The 14,636-nt window shown below is 41.1% G+C and overlaps 1 protein-coding gene across 5 annotated transcripts in view; it reads right to left on the bottom strand.

Annotated features, from left to right (window-relative positions):
* Nucleotides 1–14,636, bottom strand: part of LOC107587213 (angiomotin-like) — a 62,557-nt gene that overhangs the window by 17,900 nt on the left and 30,021 nt on the right. For 3 of the 5 annotated variants that reach the window (XM_016274902.1, XM_016274900.1, XM_016274901.1), the window contains 3 exons: nt 10,002–10,145; nt 4,899–5,871; nt 3,809–4,319 (listed from right to left, as the gene is read on the bottom strand). In XM_016274902.1, coding sequence (XP_016130388.1) covers nt 3,809–4,319; nt 4,899–5,871; nt 10,002–10,145 — 1,628 coding nt within the window. Of the gene's footprint in view, nt 1–3,808; nt 4,320–4,898; nt 5,872–9,155; nt 9,441–10,001; nt 10,146–14,636 lie in introns of those variants that run through there. The other 2 variants (XM_016274903.1, XM_016274904.1) reach the window with 2 other exon arrangements.

The raw sequence follows: 14,636 nt of genomic DNA on the forward strand, positions 1-14,636 counted from the left end.
CCAACCCTGTTCCGGGAGGCACACCAATACTACACACTTTCGAACTCTTCCTAATTAAAGGGGTCATGAACTGCATTTTTTTAAAATTATTTTATAATGTTCTCTGAGGTTCACTTATAATATTAGTGTGATTTTGCATAAAACATATAATAATTTAGAAGTAATAGGAGTAATAGTATTAGAAGTAGTAAGAAGTAATAGTAACTATTTTCTATCCTGTTTTTGAGCCTCTCTGCAGAACGATCTGTTTTTATAGGCGGGGTGCATTCAAGACTCGCAAGAAAACACCCACTGCTATGATTGGCTTTCACCTATTAAAATAACAGATGGACGCTGCTGTGACATACTCTGAAAACAACATGGGTCATTTGGGTTAAAAACATTTGAACACTCAATAATATCAAACAGTCTGGAACAGACAATGCAATTGTGGTAAAAGCACATTTACTCACACTTATGTGTTGCGACATTACTGTTGGATCCACTCTAGTCAGACTCCGCGCTGCATCATCGTTTACTTTCAGTCCCTCTGAGGGTGCTTTCACACTAGCACTTTTGGTGTGCACCCAGGTTCGATTGATGTCAGAGTTCGGTACGTTTGGATGATGTGAACACTGTCTTCTGAACTCGGGTGTGCACCCGCGAACCGTACCCGAGTCTGCTTAAAAGGGGTGGGTGGTCTAGTGTACGGTTCAAGTGAACTTCGGTACGGTTTGCTGCTGATGTGAACGCAATCATACCAAATCGCGGAAGTGAACTGCTATTAATGACACATTATTTGATAAAAATGTGTGTTTGTGTGTGTTTTTCACTCACTTTCCTGATGAGCATGACTGACGCGCTGCAAGCAGAGAGCTGTATATCTATTTTCTGTTCACTTCAGCGTTCTTTAGAGAATTTGCAGTACATTCGTAAGACAGACATAAGTGCCGTTATGTACTGAAGCTTTGGAAACAAAACCGTTCAGCATTAAACGTTGTATGAACGTTGTTTCAACATTGAAACAAGAACTGACATTATTTCAACTATATTTCAACGTTGAAGGTCGGTCATATGCCGGCTGAGACGGATCAAAAACAAGAAATATAAAATATGAGCAATGCTACGCATTTTGCCACCTTATCTTACAGTGTCGTTACTAAGCAAGGGGTAAACAGCTGCTGGCTTGACGCAAACAAACCGCGGTTAAGACACAAATATATAATGTGAACACAGTCCAGTGGGGGCAGGGGGGGGTGGGGGGGTGCAATCGAACTAAGGATCGACTTTTACGCCTAAATGGTGCTGGTTCTCATGCCCGAGCTGGTGCTGGACATTTCCCAACCCTGTTCCGGGAGGCACACCAATACTACACACTTTCGAACTCTTCCTAATTAAAGGGGTCATGAACTGCATTTTTTTAAAATTATTTTATAATGTTCTCTGAGGTTCACTTATAATATTAGTGTGATTTTGCATAAAACATATAATAATTTAGAAGTAATAGGAGTAATAGTATTAGAAGTAGTAAGAAGTAATAGTAACTATTTTCTATCCTGTTTTTGAGCCTCTCTGCAGAACGATCTGTTTTTATAGGCGGGGTGCATTCAAGACTCGCAAGAAAACACCCACTGCTATGATTGGCTTTCACCTATTAAAATAACAGATGGACGCTGCTGTGACATACTCTGAAAACAACATGGGTCATTTGGGTTAAAAACATTTGAACACTCAATAATATCAAACAGTCTGGAACAGACAATGCAATTGTGGTAAAAGCACATTTACTCACACTTATGTGTTGCGACATTACTGTTGGATCCACTCTAGTCAGACTCCGCGCTGCATCATCGTTTACTTTCAGTCCCTCTGAGGGTGCTTTCACACTAGCACTTTTGGTGTGCACCCAGGTTCGATTGATGTCAGAGTTCGGTACGTTTGGATGATGTGAACACTGTCTTCTGAACTCGGGTGTGCACCCGCGAACCGTACCCGAGTCTGCTTAAAAGGGGTGGGTGGTCTAGTGTACGGTTCAAGTGAACTTCGGTACGGTTTGCTGCTGATGTGAACGCAATCATACCAAATCGCGGAAGTGAACTGCTATTAATGACACATTATTTGATAAAAATGTGTGTTTGTGTGTGTTTTTCACTCACTTTCCTGATGAGCATGACTGACGCGCTGCAAGCAGAGAGCTGTATATCTATTTTCTGTTCACTTCAGCGTTCTTTAGAGAATTTGCAGTACATTCGTAAGACAGACATAAGTGCCGTTATGTACTGAAGCTTTGGAAACAAAACCGTTCAGCATTAAACGTTGTATGAACGTTGTTTCAACATTGAAACAAGAACTGACATTATTTCAACTATATTTCAACGTTGAAGGTCGGTCATATGCCGGCTGAGACGGATCAAAAACAAGAAATATAAAATATGAGCAATGCTACGCATTTTGCCACCTTATCTTACAGTGTCGTTACTAAGCAAGGGGTAAACAGCTGCTGGCTTGACGCAAACAAACCGCGGTTAAGACACAAATATATAATGTGAACACAGTCCAGTGGGGGCAGGGGGGGGTGGGGGGGTGCAATCGAACTCAGGTTCGGACCAGGCAATCGAACCAAGTGTGAAAGCACCCTGAAAAGCCTCCATCATACGGTCTTGTTTAAAGAAGAATCCGTAGTAAAGCAAACAAACAAAGTGTTTCACTGACGCGATCTGGTGCTAATTTTACCCCATGTTTACACCGGACGGAGTGGTGCAACGCGACTATAGACAACAGAACCCATTATAATCATTGAGTCGGTCTAAACTGGATGCAGGATGGATTGACACAACAAATCTCCAACAGTAAACTGATGTCCCGCTCTATTTCTGACATACAAGCATTCACGCCGCTTCTGACCTGAAAGAGAAATTGATTTGTGACATGAGCAACAGCACTCGCATCCGATCTAGATATGTTAGGATCACAAGGAAGGCAATTCAAAGACTATTTTTCATAACTTAGACTGCAAAGTGTCTAGTAATCTTGTAATGTAATCTGTATGGTTCTTTTGGAGATTTGATGGTGTAATCCTGTGTTTGAGTCTCTCTAGTATTTCCTCTCCTCCTACTCAGGGCTCGCAAAATCGCTAGCCCGACGTCCCAGGGCTATTGTGTTTTCCAGTCGGGCTACCAAAATGTATCACCACTCTGCCCGACGGGCTATCTTAAATGCAGATCTCTATTGAAAATATTTTTGATTGACATTTAAACTCTGATTTTCTATATTTAAAAAAAAAAGAAGGTATTTTTTTATTTGGGCTAGTTAAATAAATTTTTGGGCTACCAAAATCTGAAGAGTACCTGCCCGAAGGGCTACCAGGGATTTTTAAATTTTGCGAGCCCTGCTACTACAAGTGAGTATCAGTGGGTGGGGCTAAAGAGGCAGTGATGTAGAAGCAGGTGTTGATCATCTCCTGCAGAGGCGGTGCTTAGCCACACTAATACGTCATAAAGTGGCACATTCCAAAACGAGACGTTTCCTGAGCTTGGTTCTAATAAAGTTTTTAAACATCCTGAAACTTACAGGATGTTTTTATAGTATATTGACCTGTTATATGTCAAAAGATCAAGGGAAATTTTATTTCTCAGTTCATGACCCCTTTAAACACACTTGATTCAACTCATCAGCTCATTAGTAAAGACTCCAAGCCCAGAAATAGATGGGTCAGATAAGGGAGACATTCAAAATGTGTACTGTTGGTGTACCTCCAGGAACAAGATTGGGAAACACTGGTCTATTGTGAACTGGCCCAGGTTTCCACTGATTTACGATCTAAAAATACCTTTTGTAGTCTGGACACCTTCTCCCCACACACTTCCAGCTCTTGCTTAAGCAAGCGGTTCTCTTCAGACAGCATATCCACCATTTGCTGGGCACGGGCTAGCATGGCATAAGGATCCCCCTGCATGGAGAGTGGATGTGGGTAGTGTTGTCCTGGACTCTGTTGCTGCTGTTGGGGGCCCTGTTGGTGGTACTGGTGCTGATGCATGTGGAGGCCCCTGGGAGCTGACCCATAAGGATCATGAGGTAACGCGTGGCTTCGCTGATGGGGAGGGTGACCAGGGCCGTATGGATCACCTTGGTGGGAACCAGGCCCCTGTGGGCTACGAGCACAAGTGGGGAAGGGTGGCTCTCCCTGGTGACCCATAGGTGGAGGAGGGTGGTAAGAGGCCATGATACTGCTAAGAGTGGAAGACTGAGCACGGGAGAGAGAGCCCCCTGACGTAACAGAAGATGAAGGGCTGTGGTGATGGACAGATCTTTGAGAGTGACTTGAACTCTCTTTATTTGACCTAATGAGAGCAGAGCAATAAATAATATTCACATCTTGGTTGATTACAAAAGTCTAAAAATATTTTTTTAAAAATTAGAGAACTTTTGTTGACCTTCAAATAAATTAGGCTGATTTACACTTGCATAACCAACGGCTTCTTGTAAGTGATTAAATCACGGTTAGAAAACAATAACTTGGCCAAAGTGGAAACTATGCAATGCATTCCAACAGTTCATAAAAAAAAAAATTTTCACAGGTCAACATTCCTGGTTCTCTGCAACATAATGAAGAAACTGTCACGTTGTGACATGTTGTAGATGATTATTAGAATTTGACATGCATTCCTTTGCTATATGCCACACACTGGCTCTGAGGTGAATGAATTTAGGGAAACAGGCCAAACTGGCTTTTCCCATTACTGGTTTCCTGACAACATGTCCCAGCATCTAAGGGAAGGGCTTCTTTTTTTTTTACTCATTATTTGGAATTTTTAAACTGAAGATTCAAGGAATATAATTTGTGTTTCAAGGTGTATCACTTTAGTTTCTACAAAAATTCCCAAACTTAGCCCATTCTGGAGCCTTTAAGGTACACTCACCGGAAAGAGCCATATTCAGGTGGTGGCTGGTACCGGACATGAGGAATGTCAGCCCTGGCTGGCTGGTTTGTGCCATGGTGGTCTGGGTAGAAGTGTGCAGGCTCCTGGTGCTGAAGCTGATAGTGCTGCTGCTGTTTGAGTGGAGAGGGCATTCCTTTAAAAGGGTAGTCTGGTGGTGGGCCTCTGTGTGGGGGCCCAGTGGGTTTATAGTAGTCTCCAGGAAGTCCAGGTGGAGGCAGCTGGGGGGAAAGTGGTGAACTGGTAATAGGCGCATGGGCCTTGACCCCACTGGTGGCCAGTGAGAGCTGCATTAGTCTTTCGCTGAGGGAACGTACATGGCCTTGTTTAAGATCCTTGAGCCCGTCGTCTTGGTGCACTTTGCCTCCGTTCACTCTTTGCACCGTGGCCCTGCCCTCTGGGGGCCGCACTTTAGGGTTGCTGATGCCAGTCACATAAAATGCAGTACCTACTGATGGGGGTATCTGTGGTTGAGGCTGCTGGGGATGATGGCCACGGAAATACTGCGACTGCACCTTGGCTTGGTCATAGGTGGGCAGGTCTTCGAGATTCTGCCCTTGTCCACTCACGCAGCTTCCACCACCTGCAGTTCGTGTACTAAGCTTCTCCATGCCACTGTCAGCCTGCAGCTCCTGGCCCTGAGGCTCCTGCCTCGCAATGTGAGGGACCATCGAGTGCTCGTCCCCTGGGCTGCCAGGGCCCGGGTATCCACTTACTGGACCTTGTTGTTGCTGCTGCTGTTGTTGTTGTTGTTGTTGTTGCTGCAGGGCAAGATAATTCCGGCCCTCGCCATAGCGCATTTGCTCCTGTAAGAGCCGTTGCAGAACTGTATGACCGCTACCACTACTGCTGCTAGCCGATGTGTCCTCGGAAACTGAGGCTGCTGCCCTCATTTCCAGCTCCTTTGACCTGCCTACCTCATGGAAGGAGGAGCTTCGGGCACGGTCCACACTCCCTGCGCAAAACACCAATGAATGATAAGTTTAACCACTAACTTATATCATAGGCTGAACTATAAGTGTATCGAGCTGAAAATGAATAAAAACAGACTGAAGGAGATTGACAAGTCTTCTGAATGTTTTTAGAGAAATGCTTGAAATCCCAGACCCCAACTGTCCCAAACTCTTCACACATTGACATCTGGGCACCACAGTCATGAAGGTTAGTAATTTATGACATCAGTTCCCACTTTAAATGGGACAAAGATATAATTCTGATGATCTTTAACCACTCTTAATAACTATTAAATGTAAATCAGTAATTCAAGTTTCTGCATTGCAAAGAACAGGAGCCCAGGGTCAAGGTGTTGAAGTCCACCCATGATGCAAATCATGTTACCAGTACCATATATATACACCACATCTCTGTACAGCTGCTCAGTTTCTTTAACATGCATTGCAGTTGAGTCATCTGATTATCCAAAGCTTACATGTCTTAGTTCAAAGCTTAAACCCCAAAATCCCTACTGTAGGCTTGAGCTGTAGACACTTAGAATTCACACAGAACAATTTAAAAACAACAGTGAGCTGTTAAAGCATACAAAGCCATTAGGTGGAAACCATTCCATAACATTAGCACCAATGTGGGGTGTAATGTGTTGTACCTCTTTATCACTACTGCAAAATGAAAGGTTACTGTCATATATATATATATATATATATATATATATATATTAGGGCTAGGAAAGTTAACGCGTTATCGTGTTAACTAGGGCTGCACGATAAATCGCATGCGATATTTAATGCGCATCTTGTCAGAAAACCGGTTCTGTAATCAGCGGTAAATCTCCATCACCTGTGGACTTTCACATTGAGCAGCGTTAACTACACAGAGCCGTTGTTCACTGACGAGTTGCGCAAAACCATGTCCATATTCGCGCAATTTTTTGCGCTGCTCGTCAGTGAACAACAGCTCTGTGTAGTTAATGCTGCTCAATGTGAAAGCCCGCAGGTGATGGAGATTAAATATCGCATGCGATTTATCGTGCAGCCCTAGTGTTAACGCATTAATTGATTAATGTCGACAATTATTTTATCACGCATTAAAGCAGTTTTTTTATTATTATGAAAGTCCATTGCTCACTGGCTCTGAATACACATACAGACAAACCATGGGTCACAGGATGTTGATCAGTACTGGCTTGGGATGGGTGTCATCCAAGCGGCAACCTTCTGGTCTCTCTCGTGAAACCAACACGGAAGTGACTAAAACTGCAATTCATCGACTGGCCGCTAGAGGCTGGCTCCAAAATGGAGTCAGTCTCATAGACTCCCCATGTTAAAATGCTCAACTTTACAGTAGAAAATTTTTTTTTTACAGCCTGGTACAAAAAGTGGTTTTGGTCTATATAACTAATTTTGCCCTTCATGACAACTGTGAGGGGGGTGAATTTTTTTTTAATAACTCATCCGTTTAAATTATATTAAGCCTTAAAGTTCTGCATAATTAAGGGCGTGGCCACGTGAGTGGGCGTGGTTTCAGCAACCAGCTCCCAACTCTTTGCCCATTTTCGATTATCCGGGAGTGACGCGCAGTGACGCGCGGTGACGCGCTGCCAAGATGGTGACAACCGGCTCCGCCAACTTTGAGCTTCAAAAACGCTCTTCAGAAACCTACGGGTGACGTCACGGACACTACGTCCATGTTTTTATACAGTCTATGGGTGTCATCACGTGTCTCAACCAATGAGAGCATTTGGGGTGGGCCTAAGACTGCAGCAGTGCTCACATGAACGCTCCCGATAAAATTATTTAGGCTAAGCATCAACATTCACAAACCACCGTTCACTGTTATTTTTAACGGAAAAGAATGCAACTAGCTCGTAATCACGACTTCATAAGTGGGAAATAGTAGGCTTAAGTTTCTGATAGCACGTGAAGACCGCAGAGAAGCGCTCTTGCTCAGAGTGGAGTGCATCATTTTGTTAACTTTGTGGTTTATTATTTTGAGTTGTTTGGTATGCGGTAACACACGGCCATCTCACAATGTACATCTTAAGACATCTTATTTTAGTTTGTTTACCATACCGAGTTTCAGTTTAACTTGCATCCGAGTTCCATAGTGAATGTAGACATTTTATATTATTTTATGTTTATGTGATTCAACTTAAGATCGTGTTGGAATGATTAACGATTACTGTATCAACATAGCGTTAATCAAAAGCAGAGGTATTTAATGCAGACATTGATAAGGGCAATGGCATAGCCCTTATCAATGTCTGCAGGAAATACCACTACTTTTTCAGCTTTCTAACGCTGAAAAAAGCACGTTTTTCACACCGGCCGTGCAAAGCGCTATGGCAAATGATGTAAAGTGAGTCTTAACCACTCTAACATGATCTTAAGTAGAATAATATAAAGATTAAATAATATCAAACGTCTGCATTCACTACATTATCCAGTCTCTGCTGTAGCGCCCGTGACCTAAATTCCCAGAATGCATTGCCGCTGTGAAGATGCTCTGGCCCACCTCTTCCAGGGACGGCTAAACGAACCACACCCGAGCCTGGCACGGAGTGATCACACTAGTCAAACGAACCGGGCTTTGGGGTTCAAACGCGCTCGAGTACGGTTAAGATTGCCTAGTGCGAGTACACCCTTATTTTCCTGCATCCCGCAAACACAAGTCTCTACCCGCCCGGTCCTGCACTCGTCCATCAAGTGTTGTCCCGCGCCGCACTCTGCTGTGTTGGGTCCCGCTGTCGCGCAGGTCTCTACTCGAAAGGTGCCTGTTATAATGTTATGATCGAGGCTCTGGACTCTGAGCATAACTTGTTTTAACAAACTATAAAATATTTAATATTATCAGTTAATGCCCTGGCAGTGGCAAATAGCTTTGGTGTTATATTTAATTTGATTATATTAATGTTATAAGTTGAAATTTACAATAAATATTTTAACTGCTACTATGTAAAAGAAATGCTACCTTATTTGTTTAAAGTGTTTGCAAACAAAAACATTTTTGCACTTTTGTTCATATAGCAGTACTTTTAAATGAAAAGTGCACAATACACTACATTTGAATGCATTATTGAATTTTGTGCATAATCATGTAATTAATCGCGATTAAAATTTGTAATCATTGCCCAGCACTAATAGATAAATAAATAAATAAATATATATATATTCTGTTTCTCTAAATGGTGTTAATCTGGAATGGTTGCCACTACTGGCCTTCAACAAAGTTTGTAGTTTAGTGGTTATTATACCATCTACAAAGTAATGAAGGGGAACTTATTACGTCTATTGTTTTCTGATTTTCCTCGCATTCTCAAGGAGGATGAGGCTTTTTTCCGAAACATCTGTGGTGAATAAATAAATAAACGTAAAGTGAGTCAGAGACAGAGCCATCAGTGTACAACTGCTTTCCAACATGGAAAGCCAGAGAAAGTGGACATCGAGAGAGTGAAAGTAGAAAAATACAGTTCATAGTGGCCCGCCCCCAACCCCCCCCCCCATACTTAAACTTCCACTTCCTGTCATTCTCCAATCTTTCGCTCACTGAGACGTCCTCAGAGCCAATGACAGAGATGGCCACAAACAAAAGCAGGATGAGAATATGAAATGCAGAGGTCACAAAAAAACAAAACTCATGGTTACAACAAATGAAATGATGGCTGATTTTACTGTAGATGGAGATGTGACATTTCATATAATGAAAAACAGAAAACTGTCCCAAAAAGATATTTGTCTGCAGTTTTATTTTATGTTTACACACACCCATTTTTACTGTGACCTTCATCCAGTGTAATTAGAGAAAATTTGCCAGACAAATCTAAGGCTCTAGAAGTACTTCAAACACTTTACTTGAAAAAATGTCATGGCTTTTATTAATCACTTTAAGTGTAAAATATATCACAGGACTTTTTAAGTGATCAAATTATATCCAAACAGGTTCTACATTTTGGTAGCTGGAATCACTACCAAAGTGATTCCAGTTTCCGAGCCGAACTGAACTAACCTATAACTTCTAGTACTTCTTTTGGACATTGATGTCCATCCCACCCGTCTAGGCTCTGGTGTTCTCCAGTCACGGTGTAATCTTTTGACTCCATTACTCCACTGTATATTTGACCAGGTCACCTACCTGTGTGGCTGCTGTAGATGCTGTCGTGTGTCACTACTGGCTTCTCATGGTCCTGACAATTGCTAGGGTCACTGGAATGAAGAAGCTCCTCAAGTTGCTCCAAAACACACAGCCGGTCTGTGAGGTCCCGAATGCCAAGCCACTCTAGAACAGGAAGGCACTCTGGCGAGTTAGAACAATGGGGGTGGAGTCCAAAGACAACTAGATGGGCTTTTTTTGGATTGCAGAGAGAAAAATATTTCATGTGAAAGAAAAGAGGATGTGAGGTACGAACCAAAAAAGAAATGCCCTTGTTTTACCCCCATTTTCACAATGTTCACAGTTTTCACAGTTCAATTCAAACTGTATGTAAGGATATGCATAGTTTTAAGGGACTGGCATAAGCTACATAATGCCAAGCAAACACAGTAACATAATGTAGTGAGTGAAATTTTGATGCTTTAGGGCAGTGGTCAGCAACAGGCGGCCCGCGGGCCAGAACTGGCCCGCCAGCAATAATATCTGGCCCGCGCCCGCACCCAGATTAATTTTGATAGCGGCTGATTCTGAAATAGATCTGTCATGACAGCAACAGTTATTCACAATCAGAGTAGGCTATGTGAACGGAGCGGAGCGGTGTGATTTTGAATGTAGCGAGGAGCGGATTTTTTAAAGGTCAGAGCATCGTGGTTTTCACTTGCTCCACCACCGCTCCATCACGAGTACAATTCATGCCAACAGCCCCTAATATAACTGCATATTTAGCCATACCCGTCAACCCTCCCGTTTTTCCCGGGATTCTCCCGTATTTTACCATTCTATCCCACTATCATTACGTTTAAATATTTTCCCGTATTTCTCCCATATTTTTAATCTTTCTATAAAAAAATCCCATGGGCGTATTTTATATGTTTGCTACATTCGCCTCCGGTAAAACTCCCATAATTTGTATGGCCCAAACCTCATTATATGAATAATCACGTCAACAAATTCCAAGGTTGCCCAGTTGCCAGATCTTGTATGAAACGCATCCTTCTCACACAATCGACACATACAAATTTCAACCCATTTGTCCCCTCAACTTGGCAACCTACAACAGTGATGAGTACCGTGGGAAGGAAAGGATCACTGGTAGAAATGGGAGGGGAGGAGAAGACTCAGGTGGTGCTCCGGTGAAAAAAAACAAATATACATGCAAATTGAGATATAGCTTACACTTCAAAAGGCAATGGTTTAATTGATTAAATATGAGCGCTGCAAGTTGCAAAATCAGGTGCTGCGCTGCTTTGTTAACTGCGGTTACCGGGGAAATGGCTATATTCCTGGCGAAAAGCGAAAGAATGAAGAGAGAATGAATTAGCATTTTTTTGCTTTTTGTTTTAGTCCAAAGCCAAAAACTACCCTTATTTTTACGCAGAAAACACGAGTTTAAACAAGTAGCCTACTACAACACTTATTCACACGCAATTGCTCTCGCAATAATGCATTCAAACAAATGCAATCTTATAGTGCTACTTCATCTGTATCAGATTTCGAATGAGCAGAAATCTGTAAGAAATGCATCGATCCGTAGGAAAAATAACTGACGAAAAAGTAGGCTACTGTTATAAAACAAAATTTGAATCGCAAAAAGCAGAAATTATACCTTTTAATGCTGACAACCATGTTATTAGCTTGTCATGTGGTAGGAAAAAAGTTTAAACACTATTGTTCCAATAAGCCACTTTGAAACTCTGCTGTTATTTTATTAATTTTATTTTTTAATATACGTTACATATATGTACACCACACGGATACGTTTTCTACGATGTTTGTGCTTTGATTTGAATGAAAACAAAGTATCCGTGTGGTGCGGCTGACACAGAACAACATACGCTGTTTGCGTTCAGTGGATAGTATACTCTCCAAAATGGCGCTAGGGTGAGGCAGAGGAGATGGATTGTTGAATAAAGTCTCTTTTTTTTTCTTTTGCGCACAAGTATTTTCGTAGCTTCGTAATATTACGGTTGAACCCCTGATGTCACATGGATTATTTTACCAATCTCCTTGCTACGTTTCTGGACGCTGATCGTGGTAGTACCTTTGCTGTCTATGGGAGGATCAGAGAGCTCTCAGAATGCATCAAAAATATCTTAATTTGTGTTCCGAAGATGAACGGAGGTCTTACGGGTTTAGAACAACATGAGGGTGAGTAATTAATGACAGAATTTTCATTTTTGGGTGAACTAACCCTTTAATGACTGTCCTCCTACAGGATTAAACACAGAGTAACAGCTCACTACCAGTTACAAAAGACACTGTAACAGTCTGTCATTGGCAATTCTAGCTGCATTTTTCTTAAATTATCCTTTGACTATGTTCTGGGCCACCATATAGTGGCGAAAATTTTTTTGGGCCCGATGCCAAACTTACGTGCTGACCCCTGCTTTGCTTTAGGGACTGACAAAAGTCTTTAAACGTATTTAAGATAGGTTCTTCCCAAAATGGATATATTGAAAACATGTCAATGACACATTTCACCCTAAAACACAAAAAACAATAAATTATATTTTGCACAAATCTAAAGCCTCTTTTTTAAAGGCCATTAAGATTTATTTGTACTAGGAAATATTAATTTTGAGTTTTTGTTGCTCATTTCTGAATTTTTTTTATTTACTTGATTACATTAAAGGTATTCAATAGTTTAGGGCCGTCAAATTGGTGTTGATGTGTGTGTGATACATAAATGTTTTAAATACATTGCTTTATTATTTAATTACTTATTATTTAATTGACTTCAGTGTTTGAATTTCCCATCCATCATTTTCTTCAAGTAAAGATAAATATTTATTTATTTAAAAACACGTCCAGGTCAATACATCCAGGATATATTCTTGACAGGTTTTGTGTGTTTCACTCATATTTGTCGGTTGACAAAAACCTAGAAACACCCTCTTTCAGACAACACATTTTTAAAAGAAAACTCACTACAAGAACTCCTAAATCACTCACATACAAAATTTCACATTGCTATGAAACAGTCTGAATCATACAATAAACCAGACCCCTCTCTAATACGCCCCTAACCTCATCAAAAACAGAAATAGACTACAGATGCCTCCTCCCCTCACACCCCTGCTGACGCTTGAACTTCAAGTTCCTTGACTGTTTCAGATAAACAGTTTATTCCACGGCCAGAGTGCCCAGAAGTGAATTCGGGGAATCTGACATGCCTAAAAGTCCACAGATAGGTCTCCTAACGAAAGTTTCCAAAGTCTCTGACCTCGGAGTCTTGCAATGGATGTGTTGCAGTTGAACTACGTGCTTACAGTTTAAGTCCTGACCAAGGTATGAAGCATGTCAAGCATGATTCCCAGAATTGCAAAACTGGGAGAATGTTTATCTACTCTCTTAACTTCATAAACACACTTCCTTCAAATTTACTACCTACAATGTCCATACAGCAAATGCCTCTTTTTTCTAGACTGACGTTAACTTTGAATAACGTTCAAACATTTTCATACTAGGTGACTTTGAAGAACTTGGCATCCCTTTTAAAGTACAATCGTGACAAGAACATTTATTTTAAGCTATTAAAAAGCTGAAATATTCATCCAACACAAATTCAACTCACAGATTTCTACCTCCTTTACACCAAAGATGTCCTGGATGAGAAAACTCCACTGAACTCCTCTACCCGTTGACCATTTGTCTTGAGCCGTACTCCTTTGTTCACACGCTAAACGACACTGCTGCAGTAAGCTCGTACACTGAACTAACTAATGCATTCCATCAGGTGTGGCTGTAAGGATAGGTGAGTTGGATCACTGCCAGTTATCTACACACCTTCAAACCTGCCTGCTGCTCTTAACACTCCAATTTACATCAAAATGAGTAGAGCTAATTATCAGAGACTGGGTGTGCGATGCATATCTGAAATCTGACTAATATAACAGTTGACACAAAAGTAATTGTGGTTTATACAAATTATTTCTCTATGATGCTTGCCTGAAACCTCAAAAATAATCCAACTTTATCTAATCCAGATTATCGGGTTTGGGTTTTGGAGTTTACTGGAATGTTAAAATAGTTTCTTTACCATTTCAAAATTTTCACTTTCACTTTTTGATTTCATATCATATGCCAAGACTTGTTTACCTGTTACTCTTCAATTTCTGTATGCTACAATTGTTGAGATGTTGACATAATCAATGAGCTAACAAACCTTCCTCAGGGTAGACACCACATTTAATTGGACACAAATGAAAACGAGACATGGGACAAATTTAGATGGGACACTGCATTCAAAAACTGCTGGACAGAGTGAAAATATAACATCAACATTTCATTATATTTATGCATTTGACTTTTTCCCCCAAAGCGACTTACATTTAAGGTTTACTATTCATCACGAGTACAATTCATGCCAACAGCCCCTAATATAACTGCATATTTAGCCATACCCGTCAACCCTCCCGTTTTTCCCGGGATTCTCCCGTATTTTACCATTCTATCCCACTATCATTACGTTTAAATATTTTCCCGTATTTCTCCCATATTTTTAATCTTTCTATAAAAAAATCCCATGGGCGTATTTTATATGTTTGCTACATTCGCCTCCGGTAAAACTCCCATAATTTGTATGGCCCAAACCTCATTATATGAATAATCACGTCA

The sequence above is a fragment of the Sinocyclocheilus grahami genome, unplaced genomic scaffold (genome assembly GCF_001515645.1).
Source record: "Sinocyclocheilus grahami isolate Dianchi unplaced genomic scaffold, SAMN03320097.WGS_v1.1 scaffold91.1, whole genome shotgun sequence".
Lineage (NCBI taxonomy): Eukaryota > Metazoa > Chordata > Actinopteri > Cypriniformes > Cyprinidae > Sinocyclocheilus > Sinocyclocheilus grahami.